At 36.8% G+C, this 26,381-nt stretch overlaps 1 protein-coding gene across 6 annotated transcripts in view; it reads right to left on the bottom strand.

Annotated features, from left to right (window-relative positions):
- Positions 1-26,381, bottom strand: part of IL1RAP (interleukin 1 receptor accessory protein) — a 136,092-nt gene that overhangs the window by 41,896 nt on the left and 67,815 nt on the right. For all 6 annotated transcript variants that reach the window (XR_009563731.2, XR_009563732.2, XR_009563730.1 and 3 more), the window contains exons 3-5: positions 16,709-16,994; positions 12,728-12,914; positions 1,351-1,516 (exon numbers count right to left, since the gene is read on the bottom strand). Coding sequence is in view for 3 of the 6 variants with exons in the window: in XM_060298291.1 (XP_060154274.1) it covers positions 1,351-1,516; positions 12,728-12,914; positions 16,709-16,994 (639 nt within the window). In the remaining 3 variants the exon portion in view is untranslated. The remainder of the gene's footprint in view (positions 1-1,350; positions 1,517-12,727; positions 12,915-16,708; positions 16,995-26,381) is intronic.

Here is a 26,381-nt window from a genome sequence, read left to right on the forward strand (position 1 = left end):
AGGTTCTAAATTTAGTCTGATTTTTCTTCTGAATCTGTCCCCAATTCAGCATGATTCCAAAGGTAAGCAGAGAAAGAGAAGTGATTACAAAATTGTTTGATGCGAATTTTATTTGCACTATGTTAAAGCCCTTTAAAAAAATTGTGCTGAACTTGGTGTCAGACTAGTAGAAAAAGCCCTAAACACAGAGTCAGAAGCCTGGGATTTAGAATTACTTTTTCCACTAACTCAGGGAGCTTCTCTAAGCAGGTTAGTTTCTGTTGTTGGGACTCAATGTTTCCATCTATTAAAAGATGGGGTATGAAAAAATCTCACTCTGATATGCTGTCATTTTTTTTTCTTTTTTATAAATTTATTTATTTTTGTTTATTTACTTTTGGCTGCACTGGGTCCTCATTGCTGTTTGCGGGCTTCCTCTAGTTGCAGCGAGCGGGGGCTACTTTTCGTTGCGGTGCGCGGGCTTCTCATTGCGGTGGCTTCTCTTGTTGCGGAGCACGGGCTTTAGGCACGCGGGCTCAGTAGTTGTGGCTTGCGGGCTCCACAGTGCAGGCTCAGCAGCTGTGGCGCATGGGCCCAGCTGCTCCGTGGCATGTGGGATGTTCCCGGACCAGGGCTCAAACCCACGTCCCCTGCATTGGCAGGCGGGCTCTCAACCACTGCGCCACCAGGGAAGCCCTGTCATTTTTAATACAGTGGGTGCAGTAGTATTTAGGGCTCTCCTCTAAATGCCACCTATCCTGACACTGGTTCTCTTGATTTCTAGGTCTGATGGGAGTCTGTTGACTCTGCCTAGACACTGTCCTTTCCACTTCTCTAGTTTCTCACCCCCAAAGAAAGCAATGGTTGAGCACTACCAGCAATCGCTACAGAAGTTCCAGTACATAAAAGACATATTTTACCTAATTCAAGTAAAATACATTTTTTTGACAACAGTATTAACTAATATTCATTGAGTTTCTACTGCTTGCCTGGAACTGCATTAGCATAATACGTATATTATTTCTAATATTCTGAACTATACTAAATGTTAGGTTGTTGTAGTCCTAGAGTACAGGCAAGTCATAGTGCTAATAAATGGCAATGGTATAATTTGAACAGAGATATGTCCGCACTCTTTTCACCCTCCAAGCTGCCTTTACTTCATTCATCCACATATTCATTCAGCAGAACAATAGTTGTTAAATGCCTAGTATCTAGGTGGAATTGCTGAGGCCTTGGGAATAGTGCGGTGAGGGTAAAAGATAACCCTCTTTTCTTTCAGAATTTACACACTTGTTTGTAATAAACTCTTAAGAGCCTAAACAAAAGTATTGCATTTTGTTGTGCGCACTTAATACAAATCATGCTTACCTACCACCTTTACAGTCTGAGTCCTGGTGAGATGGAAGGTACGTCCATTTTCTGGATATGTAACAACACATGTGTAATCTCCATTATTTGAAACCATGGCTATGATAAAACTCAAGTTCATGCCTTCGGGTATTACATTATTAAAGTTGTGTACTTTATAACAGCCCTAAGAAGAAGTAAAGGAAAAGATGTTTACTATTTAGATACATGCATAGAAAGTATACAAACAAATATATGCATACACATCTAACTTTGCACAGAATGTAGAAATATCTATGCTGGCTATACTTTTTACAAAACTATTTTGGTCATTTATTTGATGATGTTTCTGCAAAGAATGAATGCAGTAATTTTTATTATCATTTCTGCAAGAGGGAAATTAACATTCTTAACTGAAATATGAATTCAAAAGCACAAGCTTCCTGTCTCAAGATCTAGTATTCAAATTCTGGGAATTCCAAGTTAACAGTAAAGCAAGGTTAAAGTTTCAAAAAGTGATTAAGGCAACTTAAGTAAATGTATACCCTGCTACTTAAAAAACGTTTCTTTTTCATTTTTCTATGTTTTTTCACTGATTATGTTAATTCAGAAATACAGTCACTCTGACAAACTAGGCACTGTTTTAGATGTCTGTTTTTGGCATTCTTGATCATTCTGTGAATCACTGTATCAGTTATTTCCAAACTTCTTTGTTTTTCTTCTACTTATCCCATTTTTTTAGTTGAATAGTACAGACTCCAGAATTTAAAAATAAAATATATTTTATGAGTCTTACCAAGAGTTAAGAGTTTATTTGTGCTCCAACTCATATTTTCATATAACTATGTTGTTTTTTTAAAATTTTGAGGTTAAAATATCTCATTCAACATAACTAGAATCCTGTTTTGAATCTCTCAGCCCCACTAATTAGCTATATCATTTTACTTTTTTCTTTTCAAGAAAAAAATCGATACATCATATTTGACAAAAATGTGGATTGAACATTTACTTTTAGAAAAACTTGTGTTTGTCTTTTAAAAATCAATACTTCATCTATGACAAAAAGAATTGGGTCCTCTTGATCTTTAATATTCTGGGACTCTACTACCAGGTTGTACTTTCAATTTCCTGTGTTCACATATTTAACTTTAATTCTTGTATCCTCAAGGTTCTCTTACTTCAATTCCTGGAGCATGTGTTTTGAAATATGACAGTTACACTAAATGGCACATTTTGTAATTCCTTGTCACAGGAAATAACACCTTTTAGGAACAGTGCTCAACTTTTGATTCATGGAGATGATCATCAAGAGGACAATGACATATACTCAGTTATTTTTCTGAATACAATTTATCCTGTTTTGATAAGCAGTGACTCTAGAAAATTGTCACATCAGCACAATATTTTAATACTCTAAGGTTATTACAAAGTATAAGGCCATAAAGCCCTGTACTCCTATAATAAATTTATGCCAGATTTGGTTTAACTTGAGTTTAGACTATCTATAGAACTCTATTTGATTTTTCTGGCACCTTTCATTTAAACAGTTCAAAGCTATTTGCCTCTTTCATGTGTTAGCTTAGCTGTTCTTAAGTCCTTGTGAAGTAGACAGATCAGACTAAATATGCCCTAGTTTTCAGGTGGAAAAAAATGAGATAGATAAAGAGATATTCTAGGTAACACAGTGCAGAGCTAAAACTCAGTTTTTTACACAGCTGAGTAAAGGTCTTTCACTAGCTTCTTAACCAAGAATGAACACCAGTTTTCATCCATTACTTGAGGCTGAAAAAATTATACTGAGACCTGTGCTTAGGTATACTCCATTATTACATCCAACCCTTATTCCAAACTTAGCAAATTTGGAATGCTCTTATGCCCATTTTATAGATGAAAATACAAAGGACGATAAAGGTTAAGCGATTGCCGTTATCATAGAGCCAAGCAGTGTCAGAGCTGGAATTTAAACCTAGATCTATGTGTTTTGTAGCCCTTGCTCTTAATCCCAGCTGACACTGTCTCACACTACACTGTGGTCCTGACCTATCTGGGGCCAGCCCCCGTGTTAATAGTGTGATGTGACTCTTATATGAGGCTGATTCTTACAATTAGTGGTACACTGGAAAAGCATACTTTTCAGTATGAGAAGTTAGCTATTAATACTAAACTTGTCAACAGTACTTCTTAATAAAATGTTAAAAAAAACTTTTTTTTTTTACTCACCAAATACCATTTATGTAAAAACTATTTCAAACACATCATTTTAGGAGTCATAGTATGTGCTACAAATATAAAGAAATGTTTCTGACTCAAAGTCTTCTCATTCATTCATTCATTCATTCACCCTTGAGTATTAATCAATAAACCACATGCCAGGCACTTTTTGAGGTTCTGAGAGTACAGCACTGAATAGAACAAAGAATCCACCCTCATGGGCTTATCATTAACAGAAAAATGGAATCTGACACATGTAAATAGCAAGGAAAATGTTATAAAACAGGTGTGTGTTGATCTCTTGCCAGCTCCCCCTTTCTCTTCACCTTATTCCAGACTCTTGAGGATGAACTTGAAATTTGGGCTGGATGTGCCTAAGACTATTGTTGGGCCTATGCATCCGTGCTGTAAGTCAGGTTCTCTGGGATTTTCTCTTCTTTCCATAAGGTAAGATAAAAATGTAGGCCAAGGACAGGTTTTTCTTGGAGCTGATTTGTCTAGAAAATTATTTCAAATTGAGGAATATTCCATAAAAAGTAATGGAAAACTTTGGGGTCTAATCTACTATTCAGAAAAATCTGACCATGAAAAATTAAATTAACTAAAAAAAAAAAAAGAAATAAAAAAAGAAAAATAATTAAAAGCTATTAGACTTATGTTAGAAAAGGAAACGAAGAAAATATTTTACATTATAAGTGTTTATGTATGTGGTAAGGGTAGCTTCAGGGCATTGTTGAACTATAAATACCCATTAACCTTAGTCTGTAGTATCTGATGAGCTCTCTCTACTTCTTATAAGCAGCTGCTTCTCTAGGCCCTTCATGGGCCTAAGACACAAAGGGCATTTTTAAACATCATAAACTATTCCTGAAAATAAATCCTGCAAACTTTTTGATGATTTGAAAATCATTTATTTGGAATCCAGGAAAAAAAAAAGATATGAACAAAGATCTCAATACCCAAAGAATAATAAAAACATGTTTCCAAATATAAGAAATGGGTTAACAATAAGTGGATTCCACTATGAAGCAAACACTTGTCTGACCAGAAGACAAGTCATTCATTTAGTTGAGCCATCAGTTCCTCATTCTGAATTTAAAAGAGAGAAGTTAAATAGGAGAGCAACTTTTCAACCACATAATGGTAGCCATGGCAACCTACCGCAGTATATAGGTAAAGCACAGCATAAGAAATGATTTTGAGATCCTTGAGAGGAAATAAATCATGTGGTGAGGTACGGGGTGTGGGTGAGGGGATGGCATGACTAAATAAGAACAAATATGCCCATTCAGTAAACCTACAACTTTTAAAGAACTATGTTAAGGCACAAGGATGGAAAAGACACAGTTCTTAACCTGTAAGTAAGCAGTCTAGTAGAGGATTGCAACAAATGCTGTAAAAGGCATATTGGGGTGGGGAAGTGGAGGAAGAAGACCAAACAGAAAACATTTAGAAACTCTTCATGGAGAAAGAAGATCTGAACTGGATCTTAAAGGATGTGTAGATTATTAACAGTTATTCAGGAGGAGGGCAGACACGGAGAAGGACGCTCCAGGGACAGGAAAAAGTGTAAACAACTTCCCTTCACTCTTGTAGCATTTTGCCCTCCATGTTAGTACTTAACTAACTTTATTATAATGACCTCTTTTCACTTATCTCTTTCTCCAGAATATTTACTTCTATGGGGTAAAGTGGTCGGGCGGGTGGATGAGTACTGTATCTGCATAGCCAGCTACTTGCCCAATACTGGACACGTGGTAAATGCTCAATACTTCGGTGTTGCATGATTAAAAATATGAACTGAACCAGAGAAGCAAAGACATAGACATGGAGCTGCAAGCTCATGTGGTATGCAAATGATAATAAAAAGGTGAGTATATAGACTTATAAGACATGGGATGGGTGAGTTGTAGGATGGGTGGGGAAAGTGGAAGTAAGGATACAAAGAGTTAAACTGAGATATGAGGTTAAAATAGTTAGAAATATCTATTGACATTTTTGCTTCCAAGATTAAGTTGTTATAAAATACACCACACTTGTTCACAAAGACTCATAAGAGTTTTATACATCAGTCACTTTCAATGAGCAGAACTATGTCATGCATAGACACAGCTGAACTGTATCTATGCGATAGATACTTACGAAATCTCCCCTATGTGCCAGGCACTGTGTTAGAAGCTGGGCATACGGTAAGTAGCCAGTAAAAACAGAAATGGCCCTTATTTCCATGGAATTTTCTAGTCCAGTCTAATTCATTCAATTATTTAATCAATTCCTAAATATAAAGTATATTGGCTCAGTTTTGTGATATGCACTTGATAGTCAAGGGAAAGCAAAGGAGAGAAGTCACTACTTAGTACAGAAGAGAGAAATGCAATCATTATAGTAACAAAGATGCTATGCAATCATTATAGTAACAAAAATGAGATATAAATTAAGTGCTGTCAAAATGTAGAGTGGGTGATTCACTCAGCCTAACTGAACCTCAAGGTTTCAAAGATATCTGAACTGAGTTTCAGTTTAAAAGATGAATCTTAGGTCCTCAGAAGCCCTGAAATTACATGTAGAATGCTATGTGTATATATGCATATATACATAATTAAATATGTATAGTTTGGAAAGAAAATATGGAATTAAATATGTATATTATATTAAATATGTATAGCTTGGAAAGAAAATATGATACTCACTTCCTTCATACCAAAGGTTAAAAATCACTATATAGGGACTTTAGGAAAAGGGAGGAGATAAAGAACCAAACTAAGCTGTCAGATCAAATTGAAACAAGCACTTTAAAAATAAAGTCTATTAGACAGACCTTGGACTAACTTTCCAACCATATGTGCTATGCCAACAAGAAGGCCAAGCCTGGCACTGTGTCAGAAATGTGCTTTCCTAATGGCAGTTTGTCAGAAAAAGCAAAGATTTTCCTATTTTCTGAGAGAGATTTATAAACAATACCTGAACAATTCTGCTTAATTTCACACTGAAAAGTAAAGGCGGATGTAAAATACCAATTTTAATGATCACACTGAGGACAAGGACAACCAGCTTTTTGAAAATTGATATCCAGAATGATATCTACTCTGCTAAATAGCAATTGAGAGCATTTCAGCAGCTGTTATAAACGTAACATCCAAAGCACCCAATAAAGTGGTCCCTCTGATCCTTAGTAAGAAGGGGAAAACTGACTTTGTTTTTATAAGTGTCTTTAGGAAAAATAATTCCAATACCTAATTATAACAATGAGAAAGAGAAATGATCCAGTAATATGAATGTTAAGATGGCTCGCCATATTTTAAAGCTCAGTTCTTTGAATATATTTCATAATAATAGTAAAAACAACAACAAGATCACGCTTACCTGTGTCCTTACTACTATATATTTGGAAGACCCTGTGAATAAACAGGCAGCCTCCAATTTACATACATGCTGTGTTCCAGAAGTTCTTTTAGAAGCTGGCTATTTGAAATTCAGTAAATCACTTACTAACCACGTTTTGCTTTCCAGGCTGGTTACAAACCCTGGCTTACTCAACAAACATTTACTGAACATCAATTTGACTCACAGGATTGTTGAACTAGAGAACTGTGAATTCTGGGCGCTGAATGAAGAAAACCATGCCATGCAGAAGACAGGATGAGAGAAGAGAAGACACGCAGAGGAAGAAAAGTTCAATCCTGCCCCATTACCTAAGATTCTAAAATACAAACTTTAGATTTTCTGTTCCCTCCAATCTCAGCTTTTCTGCGCGCCTTATGATTTTCCAGGGCTCTCTTTTCACAGGTTTTCTTATGTTCCACAGTCCAGCCTACAACCCAATCTGTGTTCAAAGATTGCTCTGCCCTTCAAAGTGCCCTACCCCCCAGAAGTAAAGACTAGACCACCCTCTCTGTGCCATTTCTGGAGAGCATAGGTCTTGGAACCACACAGAACTGGCCTGAAATTCCAGATTCTCCTATAATCAGCTGGATTATTTTGAGCAAATTATATAAGATAATGTAAAAGTCTGGGCTCTTGATACAGATTGCATAGTGCTGAATCTTGGACAAATCACTCAACCACTCTACACTGCAGTTTCCTTGACTACAAAAGGGAGAAAACAGGAGAGTCCACCTCACGTTGAGATATCGATAATGAGTGAAATTATTAAAGCATTTAGAAGAATTACTGTGCTCAATAAATGTTAACTATTATTGTTTATGTCTCCAAACATCTGTTTCCTAATCTATACAAGGATGATATCTACCTTGAAGGAATGTGATGAGTATTACATACGATAACATATAAAGTACGTAGCACAATGTATTGCACTAGTAAAATGCAAGAAATGTTAGTTTCCTTTTCCTTCTTTAAATTCATCAGTTTTCATCCTTCTGCTAACAGGGAAGCAAATTTTTCTGGAACTGATTAATGTGTCTTTTAACTCTCATAGAATTATTTGTATTACTAAAAGAGACCATTTCTACAATGTCAAAGTAGGGAATTCAGCTGTTACCAACTGAAAGAGGACTACTGTAGGAGGGTCAAATACCTTGGTGGATGCAGGGAGTGACTGTAGAAGGTGGAAAGCAAAAAACAATAGCATCATTGCTACACAGTGATAGGAAAATGCAGCTACCAAGAACCCTTATTTTGTTCCCAACATGGAAGCACTCTTAGGAGTAAAGGTGTCAATTACCAAAACGTAAAGAAATGAAAAGCAGTATAACACACATCCATAGCAACCTTTTCATAATCAGAGAATAGAAAGGCTGGCTGGTTACTGGTTATCCTCTTTAGTCATCTGCACACTGTTGGTTATCTGCCATGGTGATGGTTTTACCACCATGACTTCTTTTTCTTGGTCTTCTTTCCAGGCTTTGTGCTTTCATTCACCCCATAAACATTCTCTCCAGATTTTTATCTTAGCCCTTTTCTCTTCTCACTTTAGTTTGTCTTCTTAAGGGCTTCAACCATCACATAGATGTATCCAATTCTCTGTCTCCAGCTTTGATTTTTTTTTTTATAAGCTCCAGACCCATACACATGTAGCCACTACCTATTATTGGCCACTGCCACCTAGATGTCACACAGATAAATCTAACTCAATATGACATGATCTAAATTCATTACTTGATCCCCAAACCTCTTCCTCCTCTGCTATTTCACACCTTGGTTAATAGCACTGACATCGGTCCAATCAGGAAAACCAGAAGTCTGGGAATCATTGGAGATACAGAGATGGATATGGCATAACTTTGCCCTCAAGATACAGTCAATCTCATAGAATACCTGCATGTAAATCTGTCCCTCCTCTTAAAACCAACAATAAATTCTCTTTGACACTCTTGTAGAACTTAGAATTCTACTTTTTGATAAGAACAGGAATTCTTATTTATAAATTTGTTTGAATTAAACTGAGATCCTTTGGGACTATGTTGGGGAGGGCACATATCACATTCATTACCGTGTACCCACCAGACCCCAGATATATTGCATTGAACACAGTTGATCTTCAACAAGTATGTATTGAATATATGCATGAATAAATGGTTATAAAACAATAAAGGAAGTGAAAAGTGACATTGAAACAGTTACAAATAAATAGCTAATTGAGGGTATATGGGGGAAAATTTATTTCAGCTGGAGAGTACAGGGAACATTTTACAAAGGTGTAGAATTTGATTTGTTCTAAAGGAGAAAAAGAGGATGTTCCAGGCAGAGGGAATACATGAGGAAAAAGAGGAGAAAATAATAGAATATGTATAAAAGTAAAATTCTTTTTTCAGACCATAAAGTATTCAAAATATAGAAAAAGTGAATAGGATCTCATTAGAAACGAGAGACCTTGTTGCAGATAAATAGATGAACATAATTTTTTAACCGGAAGACATATTACACTTATTGATGTCAAATTGTTAATATAATTCTTTTAATCCTTTTCACTATGGAAAAGTACAATCATAGAATAGTGATCACTGTACCCATATCTCTAGTCAAAAGTACCAATTCAGGCTATGTCTTATTTCATCTATACCCACTCACTGCATCCCAGTATTATTTCAAAGCAAATCACAGACATTATACAATTTAATTTGTAAATATTTCTGTGTGTACTTCTAAATGACAAGACCCCTCCCGAAAACATAACTACATTACCATTATCATAATTTGAAAAGTAATAATAACTTATTGATATCATCAATATTCTGTCTGTGTTCATATTTCCCTGACTTTCTCATAACATGTTTTATAGTTTGTTTGAATAAAACATGATCCACTTAAGGTCCATGCATTGCAGTTGGTTGTTATATATCTTAAATCAGTCTCCTCTACCTCCCCTTCCTTTCCTATCATCCCCCTTCCTCTTAATCATTTTACTATAGAATGAAGCATATATGAAAAACACTCAAAACATATGTGTGAGTTAATGAATTAGTATAAAGCAAATACTTTTAAAACCACCACTCAGGTCCAGGAATAGAACATTACCAGTCACCCTTGAAAGCCTTCCACATGCCCCATGTCAATCACACCTTCTTTACTATCCCCCAAAGTAGCAACTATCTATACCTTCATAGAGAAGTCACTTCCTTGTTTTCATGTACGATTTTATCACTCATATATGTCCTTAGATACTATATTCTCATCCACTCTAGTGTTTTAACTGTTTTACGTTTCTTTTAATCTATACATTCCCACTCTATGCCTTTCTTTTTTTGCAATTTATCTGTTGACTAACACAAGACATTTGGCCTGTAGTGTGTCTCACAATTTAGATTTTGCTGATTGCAAACTCATGGTGCAGATCAATACATTCCTCTGTTCTCTATATTTCCTGCAAAATGGCACCAGGATCCAAAGGTTTTATCAGACTCAGATTGAATCCATTTGGCACAATTATAGGTAATATTGTGTTCTTTCATCAGAAGAAAAGTGGCTGTTTCTCTCCTTATGATATTAACAGTCAATGATGCATAATGCTTAGATTTAGTAATTCATTGGGGTTTGCAAAGTGATTATATACTTTTATAAAAATACACTTCCCTGCAGTATGTCATTACTCAATATATCAATACATTTCTTATAGAAAAGGCAAAATAAAATCTTGGCTTTTTTTCGCCTTTATTTACCGGTTTTCAAGGTAACGTTTTTATTTCCTATTCTCATCCAAATGTGGCCATATTTTGAAATATCATTATGAATTTATGGATTTAAATTTAATTCATGAGATTCGACCTATTGCAATTAATATCCTTACTAAAGTTTAAATTGTTCCATCTTTGGCCAATGAAAAACTCTTAAAGTTGGCTCCCTAAGTCACTTCATTAATGGCTTAAACAGAGACAGATACTAAAGTTTTCAACTAGGATTATAGAATTGTCTATTTCTTCTTTTAATTTTGTCAACTTTTCCTTCATGTATTTTGAAGCACTGTTATTAAGCATATATACTTTTTTATTATTTTCATGCCTTCCTGATGAGTTGACCCTTTTATTATTCTGAAAAGTCCTTTCTATCTCTGATAATATTAATCATCTTACAGTCTACTTTATATGATATTGGTATATCCATTCTAACCTTTTTATTTTTATTCATCATTTATTTTTGATCAACATTTTTTCTCCATTCCACTTTCTTTTAATCTTAAGGTATTATTTGTTGTGTTTATTTTCTATTTGCTCCTCTTAGTTTAGATTTATTTCTGAAATAATTTTCTTCTAAGTTTTTACTGAGTTGTATAATTTCTGGAATTTTCTAATTTTTATTTGTTATCCTCTCTCATCTTGCATCACTTCTTAATGTCTTTGTGCCAATTTTTGAAACAGTAGGTTGCAATAGGTCGTTCTGGAATGCTTTTATTTTTTTTCTATAGAAATGTTATTCTGCTTCTTATTCTCCTTTTTTTTTTTTTTTTTTTTTTTTTGCAGTACGCGGGTCTCTCACTGTTGGGGCCTCTCCCGTTGCGGAGCACAGGGTCCGGACGCGCAGGCTCAGCGGCCATGGCTCACGGGCCCAGCCGCTCCCGGCATGTGGGATCTTCCCGGACTGGGGCAGGAACCCGTGTCCGCTGCATCGGCAGGCGGACTCTCAATCTCCTTTTTTTCTTATAGCTTCGAATGGGATTTTACCTTGATTCTTTTTGTTGCTCATTATTATGTAAAACTAGTTTTCCTGACCTTTATGATTTGGCAGGATTTTCCAATTTCACAGAGATCCTTCTTCAAAACTACAGTCTTGAGATTTCCTGATTCTGTTCGGCTCCTCCATTCTCAGCAGGTTCTCCTTCCTTCGTCTACATGACCCTGATCCTGTTTATTTTGATTCCACTCCTAGCAGTTTTTCCTCAGTGTGGGTGGTTGTTTTTCAGAGTTCCGAGGCACTAGAACTATTCCAATTCCTTCAAAATATCTTGCTATAGGCTGCTTGGACTCACTCTCTATTAGAGAGCAAAATTTCGGCTGCTCTTCTCAAATTGCTTCACCCACTGGCTTTTTGGGGTTTCTCCTCTTCCTGAGTCTGCCAGATGCCATATTATTTCCATCAGCTTCCTTCTCTATAGACTCTGATTCTATATGGGTTGTACTGGTGATTTATCTCACTTATTTTACTGAAAGTGATTCTTATGGATAACTTGTCACTGAGTTTTGTTTTAAATGTTTTTCAGGAGTTTTTGGCTTTGGCTCAGGTGGATATTTGAAGAGATTAGAAAACTATGTTGCTGCCCCAAGTGTCATCTTCCAACACTTTCATATTTTGATTAAATACTTTCCAAAGCTCTCAGATGTGTAATAGACCACAGATCGACCGTGCCCACAAAGGAAGGCAAACGTGAAAACACATACAAATAATCAAATACAGTACTTATTAACCAAAGAGCTGAAATTCACCAGATGAATTAGCAGCTTCTGACTTCACTCAGCAGTCAGTAGAAGTGGGCAATATTTCTCAAATTGTATTTCACAGGAAGTTAATAGAAATAAGGTAGTTCTGGTAGTCCAGTGAATGTAATTTAAGACATGGTGGGTTGAGGCAAAGCATCTCCACCACTTCCTTTAAAATGGTACAAAGTGAGGAAGCCGTAAAAGATTTGTATAAAGTTATTAAGGAGGAAATGATGATGAGAAAAATCTCAGTTTCTATATTAACTCAACAAATAATCATTGTCATTTTAGAGAGGGTAAATGCCCTCTAGTTTGCTTACCATATACCAAGTGATGGTTGGCTTGACACTAGAAGGAAAAAATCCATCGATGTTTGGACAAGTGATCTTCTGAACACCATATTCTAAATATAATCTATGCACAGGAAGTTTCATGGGAGAATTGAAGCAGCTATCTTTTTGAACCACTTCCAGAGGAAATGCAACTTTGCTGCAATATGTAGTGTTCCTGAAAAGAAAAATATGCAATGAATGGGCAGTCTCATTTGCATTTGTTTTGATGCAGCAAACACATTAAAATGAGCTAAGTGAAGTACTGCTGTGTATTGAGACTTTATGTATATATTAAGTTCATGTAACAATTAAATGTGTTATGGAGGTATTTTCTATAACAACTGACACAACAGAATAAAAACAGACACAATTAGCTACTATTGATAAACTATTTAGATTTTTAGATATGTTCCTAAACATACATATGTATGTGTGTGTATATATTCATGTATATAATGTTTAATTTTACCCTTAAAACATTCTTAATAACACTCAGTACTGGTAAGGCACAGGTAAGAACAGCATATTAACTCATGGTTGATAATGGTATAAACGAGTTCTGGAAAATTAAATATGTTTCCAAAAACATTTTTAAAAGCCTGAGCCTTTTCCCTTGTAAGCTTATTTCTGGAGATTTTTTCACATGATAGACATAGGAAAAGTGAGAATAGAGAGAGCACATGATCAAAACTGCCCATCCTGTGCTATATCAGCAAGGAAGATATTGGAATCAGTAGAAAAACGTATGAAAAGGAAGACTGTAAAAAAAAAAAAATCATGGTACAACCATCCAAAGTTATTGTACACATATATAAAAAAATCAAGCATGAAGGAAAAAACTAACAAACACATAAAACATGTTAAGATGGCTGGGGAGGGACTTCCCTGGCGGTCCAGTGGTTAAGACTTTGCCTTCCAGTGCAGGGGTTGTGGATTTGATCCCTGATCGGGGAGCTAAGATCCCACGTGTCTTGTGGCCAAAAAACCAAAATATAAAACAGAAGACATAGTCAATAAAGACTTTAAAAATGGTCCACATCAAAAAAAAAAATCTTTAAAAAAAGAAAAAAAAAGATGGCGGGGAACTGTATTTATACCTTTAATGTTTGTGTAAGTCATTTCATTTGCCTGGGGGCTTCTTCTTTTCCCATCATCCTACCTTTCACACTGAGGTCTATGTCATTCTCTACACACCCCATATCTAAATTAGGACTCTCATCCTCTCAGCACCTTGGACAATTCCTTGATTGAATTTATCATGGTTCACACAAAGTCACGACCATATGTGTTTTCTTTTATTTCTTTCATCTAGTGCAGTGCCTAAACTTTCAGTAGGCCCTGAATAAATATTTGTTGGATACATGGAATATACATAAAACTGTATTACATATATGAAAACAATAAAGGGAGTATAGATAATAAAATAACTGATTTTTAGGGTGATATGTAAATGGGTCATTCATTGTCCACCCCTTTTTGTGATTTCTATTTAAGACATATTATATACTCAATAACTCATGAATTAAGACTAAATCCAATGGAAAGTGTGGGAGAATTCATTACCCTCCCCAGGATGGGAGGAGAGAGTGTTTAAGGATGACTTATGACAATGGTAATAAGGTGGAAAGGGAGAGTGGCAGGCACAATCTTTACCTAGAGATAACAAAAGGTCTTCCAAGTAGAAGTATCCTACAGGTGGAAGTTATAGAAGGTAAATTTCAGCTTAATAAGATACATTTCCTGACTATAAAATCAAGTGATGAACAATGAATGGACTGACTTTTCCAGCTCCGTAAGTCAAATCTGGATGTTATCTTAATAGAGGTACTGAAGCAAGAATACAAGCAGTAAAATCCTAGAGGATGAATCTTAACTTTATTTTCTTAATGACATCAGGCCTATGATTTCACATGGTTCAGTTTAAGGTCATTCTCAGTTTAGGAATCACCACAGGACAATGGGAAGCTTCTGGTACCCCCACCAGATAAGTTTAATTAAAATTTTCTTTAGAAGATAGGCAGACAGGTAAACTGAAGAGATGGCAATCTGGAAATTGATAAATAACACTAAAGGTATACTCAGGCCTAGATAGTCATAAGCCCTGTTCCTATAATATAAAAGAAGGCTGGAAAAGTTTGGAGGAGAGTTCTAAAGAAGTAGTGGGTTGCTAAGGAAAATAAAAAAGAGAGATACTGAAGTACTAGAATGCATAGTAGAGACCAGGGTCAACCAGAAAGCTACTGATGATCCTTCCCCAGGTATCTGCCAAGGTGTATGTGTGAAATGTTACTAGATTAACAATTGCCAAAGATGAAAAGGAGCTCAAAGAACATTTAGGCCAGCTTTCTCATTGTGTGGGTATAGATACCAAAGCTGTATTAGGGCATAAACAATGGACACATGCGTATTGCAGGCTCCTTGGAAGCTCACATCCCAGTCTAGAGTTCACTCCAACAAAATTAAATAGAAGGGGTAAAAGCCTCAGAAGGGACTTAAAAGGTTACAAGGGACTCCCAAAGCCACAGTGATCAATATGCTTTTTTCTGTGATAGAGAAGTCCTTTCTCACTAAATCAGAACATTGTTTAAATTTATCAAAACATAGTCATAGTTCTCCATCAGAGAACAGTTATAACATCCATGAGAGACAAGGAGCATTCAGAAGAAGGTCTGGGCTTACATTATTATTCTGTTATGCTCTTCTGTTATTGTTATGTCATCCAGCTCTATCACTATGGGCTGAATTGTGTCCCCCACCCCAAATTCATATGTTGAAGTTGAATACCTTAGAATGCGACTGTATTTGGAGATAGGTCTTGAAAAAGGTAATTAAGGTAAAATGAGGTAATATGGGTGGGCCTTAATCCAATATAACTGATGCTCTTATAGGAAGAGGAGATTAGGACACAGAAGACACAGAGGTGAAATGATGTGAAGATATGGAGAGAAGATGTCTATCTACAAGCCAAGGAGAGAGGAATGAAACCAACCCTGTTGACACCTTAATCTTGGAATTCTAGCCTCCAGAATTATGAGAAAACATATTTCCATTGTTTAAGCCACCCAGTCTGTGGTATTTTGTTATGGAAGACCTAGGAAAGCCAATGTACTATTAAATAGTAGGAAACTATATTTAAAAAAAAAATTCACAACTCAGATGGGAGTTTAAAAACTAAAATAAAGCCTGGAAGCTAAAAAGGGACCTCAGGAAAAAAAGTAGCCAAAGTACTAAGCCTTAAAATGGTTATTTTTCAGAAGGACCCTCAATTTTTTCAAGGTTTTTTTTTTTCCCCCCAGAGGAAAAACAAAATTAATCTGTTGTAAAAGGAAAATTGGTATATTGTGAAGTAAAATGCAAAATGTACATGAACTTTCAGAGAAAAAGTGGATTTGAAAGAATTTTTGCAGTAATGGTAGGGTGCTTTTGATTATACTCTTAGATTCCCAGAGATCTGGTATTCATTTGCTTTTTAGGGAAATTTTGGTGGAAAAGTTTGAAAAGCACTGTTCTAAGTATATTTAATGCCTCTCAGATATTCTTTCCTTTATATGGCATCCTGAGGCTTTATTTGTGCTAGGTGCTTAAAAAGTTGCCAAGATTAACAGATATGAATGGGCTCTACTGCCTACCCTGTTCATTGTCCAGGGAAACAGATATACCTTCAGGTGAGGCAGACGTGGAGGCAGATTCATGTCAGGGAAAGGGAACAAATGAACAAGCCTCCACCTCTAGACAACCCCGATGTATGTCAGGTTTGAAAAGGAACCACCTATTGAGAATGTTCTCAGAAGCTCAACCATTTTCTCTGCACATCTCTTTCAGCTAACCTCAGCTAAGCCAATGAGGTGAAGTGTAAATCTCTCTACATGCTTCCTTCTTCCCCTTCCCGCCTTCACAGCCCATGCATCGTTTGGAAAACAGTTCAGGAACGAAAGGGAAAAGAGAAAGTCACCATAAGGGTCAGGCTACCTTAACATGCAGGTATAGTTGCCTGTGTCATTGAGGAGTGTGGGCCGGAACCAGAGCACATCTTTCTCCTTACTAATGCGGTTCTCAGGGAGGCGGAAGTTAATCGGCTCCTCAAGGTCCCGGTCCTGCCTTGTCCAATACCAGATCAGAGTAAGGCCTGCTGAATGGGCTGTACTGTAGTTATATTTCAAGAAGTGTTCAAAGAGTGGGCACTTGATACGAGCTGGCTCATCTTCGTACACTTGGATCTGCCTCATGGTATCTAGTCCCCAGTCATCACAGCGTTCTGGAACAGTCAAAAAGAAAGAAAAGGCAGAGGAGTCATCTCATCTCCAGAGAACACACCTTCTCTTTAGGATACTGCAGTATTTTCCGGACCCTCCTCTCGGGTCGTATTCATTAGCCTCTTTCTAATAAATGCATGTAATAGACAGCTGTGGTGTGAGGAGAATTCCCCTCATTCATTTATTATCTTTTGACTATCCATTGGATAACAGTGTGATCTGATAGCTTGATCCTGTTGAACCCTACAAGGTATGGGGGAGAATCTAATCTGGAAAAGAAATCATGTACTCTTTCACTCTTCTGGGGACAAAAGAGGTTCTAAGGAGAAGATTGTAACTGAAATGGCAACCCTCTAAGATTCCCAGTTCTCCCCTGGTCTTCACTGTCCAATAGCAATAGAATGCAAGCCACATAGTTAATTTTAGGTGTCCTAGTTGCCACATTAAAGAAATAAAAAGCAGGTAAAATTAATTTTTATAATGTATTTTGTTAAACTCGATATATCCCAAACATCCCAAATATTGATAAGCTATTTTATACTTATATTCTTTTTTTTTCTTTTTTTTTTTTTTTTGCCGTACGCGGGCCTCTCACTGTTGTGGCCTCTCCCTTTGCAGAGCACAGGATCCGGACATGCAGGCTCAGCGGCCATGGCTCACGGGCCCAGCCGCCCCGCGGCATGTGGGATCTTCCCGGACCGGGGCACGAACCCGCGTCCTCTGCATCGGCAGGCGGACTCTCAACCACTGCGCCACCAGGGAAGCCCCTATATTCTTTTTTTGTAATAACTCTTCAAAATTCAGTGTATTTTACACTTACTGCACATATCAATTTGGATTAGTCATGTGTGTCTACTGGTATTAGATTAGACAGACAAACTGACTACAATACACAAGAAAGCTTCCTAGTAAATAAGAGACCACATGTAGTAGAGCTGAGGCACCCTTGCTGACAGCTGCACCCTCCAGAAGCACAGCTGTCAGACCTCTCTACAGCTGACCAAAGACGTAAGAGCAAGCTCAGCCTATATCACCAGAACCACCCAGAAAACCTATAGACTCATGAGCAATAATACATGTGTAATAAATTAAATGAAGTTTATGATCGTTTGCTAGGCAACATTTTGGGCATAAGCAGACAGCTAACAGAACAACTAAATTAGTGACTAATTTTGATAAAAGCAAAGCATTTTAAGCTTTATGACTTACAAAATGTTTTGTAAGTAAGTAATACATTTAAGTAAATAATAGACCTCTGGGAAAGCTAACAAACTGACTTTTCCAAGAATCAACAAATTTCCATTGTTTACAATTTCTGTGCTTCATTCAGAAACATGTTTTAAAATCCAATACACAAGGAAGAACTGGAAAGATCAAAGTGTTGGTCACATTAATACAAATTGATAATAAAATATTTTTATTAAACATCTATCATAACGTTCTTTAAATATATTTTCATTAAAACTGCATAGTTGCAGAATTAGCTCCTTCAGTTAACAGCAAGTTATAACCATAGTTTTTTCAGTTAAACATGTCAGATTGAATACATGCATCCAGTTTCACTCCTTTATGAAACTCCACTAAAACTAAAATAATTTTCAAGACGTAAACCCAAGTAACAGCAATAACAAGAGGAAAGATAATAGCAACATCAAATGGACAAGTGGTGACCAGCTTAGCACATTTAAAACAAAAAATCCTAAATGAAGAGGGGAGAGCTGGAGAACAAACCAATCTGCAATGCAGAATGCAGAGAAAACCCAGGAGGAGAAACTGTCAGTATCAAGATAAGTAATTACTAGTACCATACACTCCATATTTCTGAGTTCTCTTACTAGGCATATTGTAAGATTGTACTTTTATGCCCCTCTGAAATAAGGGGATGTCATGTGACTCACTTTGGCCAAAATGATGTACTGAGCGTCACCTGTGTTGAGTGTTTTAAGGGCCAGAGTATATTTCACCATGCTTCCTTTTCTTCTGCCTTAGCAAATATGAAAGCACAGACGTCGAGACTCCTTTAGCTTGGTTCCCTTGGTATGGATGACACACAGCAAAGCTTTGCTATTTTAAGTCATAGAGAATTGGGATTTGCTTACTACCAATATGAATAATCTATCCTATCCTGGCAAATGCAACCAGATACCTTAAAAATAAGCACATAGGTGGGACAGTAAAATAAGGAGACCTGGATGAACGCTATGTCAAAAAGTGACATCTTTGGTTCCAACCCCACCCTCCTAGCACTCAGGAACCTTTCCCACTGCGCTCCAAGGATAGGAGCAGCCAGATCTTTACTCTCCAGGCAGGAGAATGAATGAATCTTCTCCAGAAAATCTGACTACTTTCAGAAGAAAGATCTAACAATCTTAGTATCAGAGTTTTTTTTTTTTTTAAACAACTTGTACAGCCATATCATCATATCATCCAATAGAAAAGCTCAAGGTTAACAAGTCCCACATTCACATTTAGAATTTTTAATCAGCTTCTTAATCACTTCTTCTTAAAGATGAACAAACAGCCCCAGGAGACATCTGAGAAAAATCTCTACTATAGAAGGTAACATCCAAAGAAACATTGTAAAAGAAAATTTGATAAAAGCAAGATTATTCAAGAAAAATAAGTCTTTTAAAAGAAAAACAAAAAAAACTATCATTAACATACTCAGAGAGATAAGGAAACTTTTATATTCATGAAGCAAGAACAGAATGATATAGGAATATTCAGAGAAAAAAAGCTTATCAAAATTAAAAACATGATTGAAGAAAGGTAAAATTTAATAAATGGTTTATTTGGAAGTTAAATTTGAGAATTTTCTAAAAAGTAGAGTAGAAAGGAAAATAGAGAAGAAAGTTAGACCAGTCCACGAGTCTCAACATCTCAACAGTAGGATCCCCAAAAGAAAGAAAATAAAAAGAAAACTCTCCATTAAATAATTCAAAGCAAAAACAAATCTCAGAACTGAAGTCATAACCTTCTAAATTAAAAAGATCTGTCAATTGCCCCAACACAGTGGATGAAAACAGACTTACACCACAAAAATATTTTTTAAAACTGTGGAAAAAGAAAAGATCATATAAACTACCAGCGAGTAAGAAAGAGGAAAAGAATAGTCACGTACAAAAGACTAGGAATCAGAATGGCTTTGCAACTCTCAAAAACAAGACTGGAAACTAGAAGATAATGAAGCAATGCATCTAAAGGAAATTTATTTGCAATCTTGAACCTTAAACCCACCAAAATAATCATGTGTGAGTGACATTTTCAGACACATAAAGACTCAGTTATCTTATATCCTATGTGTTATTTTTTCAAGAAGGTTCTGGGAGATCTGTGCCAACAAAACGAGAGAAAAAACAAGACGAAGGAAAACAGGAGATCGAGGAATAGGGGACACTATTAAAGAGAGAGGGGAAGGGATTCCCAGAATAACAATGCAGGATATCCCAGGAAAGCAGCTATGCAGTAGGGCTTGGTGGTAAATCAGTGTAGATAGAAAAAAAAAAAAAGGAAACTCCCAATAAAGAAAAATTAATTGTAACTGATGGATTATCTGATTAGATTTGCACTGTGAAAAATGATGCTGAAGGGTAATTGAAAAGTATGAAAATGGTTACCAAAGGATACTAATTAGAGTAAGCATATGAAAGCAAGGCAATTCATAACTTCGAAAAATAAGAAAGGTAACATAATCATAGTTCGTTAATATTTGAAGATATATTAATTGAATGATTATTGATTCAACCAAATATTGCAATAATATTATACAGAGAGGTATGAGTAAGGAAAGCAAAGGGGATAGCACTTTAGAGAGTCCTTATTTACTATAATTTTAAAAAGTGAAGAGATAACACATAGGGTTGACCAAATGAAAAATAACAATATACACAAATTGGTTAGCAAACTGTAGATAGGAAATGCCAGAAAAAATAAATAAAATCCTCAAAAGTCATTGTCTCTGAAGAAGAGAACTAGTAGGAGCAGAGGAAAATTATGACAGAAAGAATATAATTATTTTGGTATCCCCGTTAATATACTGGCCTTAAAATACCTCCATGCATGACTTGCTTTGAAAATAATTAAAATATTAATTAGAGAAAAACAAAGGAAGGAAGGAAGGAAGTATCCACTGTGCAATACAATTGGCAAAGTCCCTCTCAGTGTCAAACCATCCTAATCACACCTACTTTCTGTGAGAAAGAAGTATTGATTTCATTTTTTAATTCCAAAATTTGTATTAATATGCATTGGCAGGACATTCATTCACTTTTAAATTATAAGATATAGTTGAAAGAGACAGAGAGAGACAGTTGGCAGCTGACGGAGTCTGGAACTGCACTGTATTAAGTTTGTTGTCTGGATGAAGTAAGATGCTACTGCTTTCTGTATTTCATAAAAATATTCTTTATGCTGTTCCTAAAGGCCTCTCCGTCAAGAACTTTAAACTATTTGCTCAAATTTGAATGATTTTAGAGGCAAGGCTATAAAATGAAAAGTATCATTCTCCTTGCAACCCCACTCAACAACATATCTCAATTCAGATCACCCCAACTTGGGTCAGTAGAACACAGTTCTGATATCATGGCTCACTTCTAACAGGAACACTGGTAAACTGGAGAGAAGGAGGAAGCCATTCTGGGGGTTAATGTTACCTTGATTAAAGGAGATTTTCGGATACCAATGATATAAATTGTTACTTTGGCCCTGGGAAGTCTTTATGGCCCTGAACAATAATTAACACCAAGACAGATGATAAGTGACAGTTGTATTTTTCTTTTATAAAGTAGGAGAATGCTAATTGTGAAAAGGGAGATGGAAAAAGAGAGCTAGTGTAACATAACAACCACAAGCATGTACTCAAGCAGACCCATTTAGGAAGAAGTATGAAATGGAATTTTGGTGATCACTGGGGTAGACTGTGGCAGAGACTGGCCAAATGTTCATTAGTCCTGTTTTCTTTTCCTCGCCCATATGAAACCTACATATCCTTAGCAGTTGGGTTGGGGCCATGTGATTTGGTTCTGGCCCATGACTATGGCCAGAGATGCTGTACAACTTGAAACTCCCAGCATGATCTTTGGTGCTTTCTCTTTCCCTTCCACGGAGTCCTTGAAGACCAGAAATGTTTGAAATGTGCAGCATCACAAGATGGAAGGAGCCCGGATTCCTGCCATCAGTCAAAGCAGAGCTTCTCAGGAAAGCCATCTCACTTTCAAAGAGCTGTGACTGTGCTAAGTCAAGTCTCTATCGTTTAAGCCATTGAGATTTGGTGGATATAATCTGTTATAGCGACTAGTATCGACTAATAAAGGAAGCCAGAATTTTCCTTTCATAGCATAACAATAAATCAAGAGCAGACAAGAGTTATTTTTAACATAGCATATGTTAAAGGCCCTTACACACTAAAATTTAAATACAGGTCAATCAATATTTTTGGCTAACTCCATAGACTTAATATTTTTTCAACCAAATTAAATGCAATACAGGGTCAAGGGAAAATACATCATTATACCCGCTACGTATCTCCCTTACAGAATGTTTCATGGGCCAAATGCATGTATCTATAAAGTGAATCAGACTCCTCTATAATAGGGACCAAAACCACACATATTAGTATTCATGAACATTAACAAAAATGATATGATTTTTATTGAGTTTTTTCTTTGCCCATTTGAAATTAGTTCTGTGGGTTTTTTAACTTTCTCTAGCCAGCCACCTGAGGGCATTTTGTCAGAGCTTCTTAAATTATTCAATGAACAAATAAAAATAAAATCTATGGTAACGGGTTGGAGTGTCACGTAATACCAAATTAATTATATGATTCACTGCAGGCACTAGTCGAAGAAAAGACTGGGGAAAAGGCTGTTATGCAAATAGATTTGTCTCTAATAACAGCAAAGGGAATTTAGTGAATTACTGGCACAATGAATTACTTTTTTGTTTAAAATGTCCCTTCTTAACCAGTTTACTCCATAGTGGAACTCCTCTCTAAATTGGCCCCTCATCACGGGAGAACTACAAAGTCATCATTTCCCTCAGCCAAAGGATTTCTTAAGGCCAGGGCTTGGTGCCACAGAGGACTAATGGAAATGTGCAAAGCCGTCGCAAAGCCAAGTCACTGGAAAATCCAACCCACGCTCCTGACAGCAATTAGCATTTATATAGCAGGGTATACATTTTAACTAATTAATCTCACAGCACCCTCTTGGGCTTTCATGCCCATTCCCACATTACATGCCAGGAAATGAAGACAGAGAGATTAATTGACTTACTTTTGCCTGAGTGGTAGCACAAATAAAAGCTGCCTGAACATAGATCTGGGAGGCTTGTCCCAAATCTATGTTCACACATTCAAAGCAAGATATTTCCCACAGGAAAGCTACTCATATTTTTGTATTTATTAAATATCTACTGAAAACCTGCTGTGTTGTATGCTATGGTAGAGACACGCAGATATAAGAACTCAAGAAGCTCAGGTATAGGAAAAAAAAAAAGAAGAGGAAATTTTTAAATATTGGAAGACCTAGGTGGAAATAATTTCTGTATGTTATTATTTTCCCTGTGCCACTTACTTGCCCTATGACTTTGGAGAAAATGCTTCCCTTCTCAGACTCAGATTCTCCATGTGTCATATGCCTATCTTACAGGGCTGTATGTTTCGAAAGCAAAGGGCCAGACGTATGAAAGGAGCTCAGTACGTATTAGCTGGATCTGCATGGGTCCCTGTCCATCAAGAGGTTAACAATCTTGGAAAAACAAAGACATAGATGCAAAATTAACTAAATGAAAATAGCTGGTGGAATGAATGAATCAAGTGTTAAAACAGGATTCTAGGCAGGATTATAGTCATTACATTAGTGTAGTATAGATAGTATAGTATAGTATAGTATAGTATATACAGGTGTGGGTAGAGAGGGTAGTCCTGAGATTGGGTTGAGATGAGAACCAGGCCCTTTTAATATCCCATCTTAGAACCCCATGTGGATGACGTCATCTTAACACCCATCAGCACATTCTATCTAAGGCTGGGGGCAGAGACTAAGTCTAATGGAAGGGCAGAGACTAAGCCTGAGGGTGATTTCGTCTCTCCAGGTCTATGGCAAAGACTGTTAAACACGTCCCATATACCATGTCCCCAAACCCTTCTTTTTCTAGTGTGTGGGAATTTTCAGTTGGGCACACAGCCATTCAGAATAAAGGCTATATTCTGCAGCTTTCCTCTCACCTGGATATAGTCAGGTGACAGTTTTGGGCAATGGGATATGTTTGAAATTGTCATGTGGTAGATTCCAGAAACTTTCCTTGAGAAACACTGACATATCCTATGTCTCCTGTGCTCTTGCTACCATCCCACTTCTTCCATCTTGCTGCTGGGAACATGGATGTGACAGCTGGAGCTACCTTATGGACTATAAGAATGAAGGCCACACCCTAAAGATGGAGGAATGTGAAAGTGAATGGAGATGGGACCTTGAATAAGTATGGAGCTGGCTTATCAGCCCTGAATTTTCTACCTCTAAATTTTACATAGGAAATATGTATTTTTTTTAATATCCCGGCTACTGAACGTACCATCAGCAGCATCCCTTGGGAGCTTTTCAGAACTGCAGACTTCCAGGCCCCACCCAGACCTACCAAATCAGAATCTACAGTTTAACAAGATCCCCAGGTGACTCCTATGCACATCAACATTGGGGAAGTATTAATGTATTGTTTTCTCCTTATTCAAAGCTGATCATCATTCTAATTGATAAAAATGTCTTATTTCATCTCTTATAACAAGTGGGTTGTTGAACTATTTGTGAGGTTTTATCCACCCCATGATTCTAGGTTTTTGATTAATGTTTACATTGAAAAATATATTCCTTTTTGTTCCTCAGTGGAAAAAATACTAAAACTATCCAGATATTTTTCTAGTAGTGTCCTATTAATTAATCACCATTTTTTTTTGTTTTTTTAAAAACATATATATTAATTAATTTTATTTATTTTTGCTGTGTTGGGTCTTCGTTTCTGTGCAAGGGCTTCCTCTAGCTGTGGCAAGTGGGGGCCACTCTTCATCGCGGTGCGCGGGCCTCTCACTATCGCGGCCTCTCTTGTTGCGGAGCACAGGCTCCAGACGCACAGGCTCAGTAGTTGTGGCTCCGTGGCACGTGGGATCCTCCCAGACCAGGGCTCGAACCCGTGTCCCCTGCATTAGCAGGCAGATTCTCAACCGCTGCGCCACCAGGGAAGCCCTAATCACCAGTTTTTAAAAACAAAAGAAAAAATCTACGAACTACATTTCCTAGAGTATGATTTCCGTGGAAAAAAAGATGACTAAAACTTAGATATTTTTTTATTCAGAGGAGAGCTACTCAAAGGTCTAGAAAATGTTGCTGAAATTTAATAGTTGTCAACTAAGCCGTCAAGAGGAGAGAGAGAAGTTCCTGGTGGGGGAGGAAAGCTGGAGTGGCTATGAGCACCCATCAGACGTCCTCAGGCTGCTTGTACTGTTCAACAATACTGAGGTAATAACTGGCAGATGGCTTTCCTGGAGCAGATAATTAGACATACCTTACTCCCACCAAAGAAGAGAGTTTTCTTGATTGGGTAATTTGAAAAAAAATAAGAACTAGCTCTGAGCAGATGATAAGATTTGCCAGATAAGGAAAGAATGCCAAACTCAGAAAGTGAGTTGGGGGAGGGTGAAGCTCCACAAGTTACAGCTTCAGCTTTGCAGAGGTTGTTAGGGTCTTGTTGCTACAACAAGCTTTACTCCAGATCGTGTGCAATGCCCCCCTGTGACACTGGGCACTTATCTTTACACTGACCTAAAGACCATTATTTTATATCAATTAGAAGTGGTAGTCCCCACAATGGAAAAAAAAAAAAAAAGTAGAGAAAGTCATTCCCAGGCAAACATGAAAATAAAGACGAGGTGAAAAGGGACAATGAAACCTCATAGATGAAAACAACCAAACTTATGAAGTTTAAATCCAAAACATATACCAAAGTAGGTGATATTTAAAGTTACAAAATCAAATCATCTGAAGGATGATGTAGAGTTGAGATCTTTCAAAGTCTAATTATTGTTATAGGACCAGCACTCTAGGATCTATGAACAGTTTGGTTTTCATTCAGTCCTGCCATGTAGCTGTTCCTTTCTTAGTCTGTGAACATGAGTGTCACTTTCTACAAAGTTTTCCCTGTGGCAGAGGACTTGAGAAAAAACCATGTGTGCTCTAGAAATGTTCACAGTTCTCAGGTCTACAGGAGCTGCTGAAGGTTTTCAGGCTCACTCTTCGTCTCCATCAAGTCATTTCCCAACTGGTTCTTGCAGCACCAACAAAGAGACCCTTCATCATCATGAGTTAAGGTCCAACAACCACCCTTCCTGTTGCTGTGCA

The sequence above is a fragment of the Globicephala melas genome, chromosome 4 (assembly GCF_963455315.2).
Source record: "Globicephala melas chromosome 4, mGloMel1.2, whole genome shotgun sequence".
Classification (NCBI taxonomy): Eukaryota; Metazoa; Chordata; class Mammalia; order Artiodactyla; family Delphinidae; genus Globicephala; species Globicephala melas.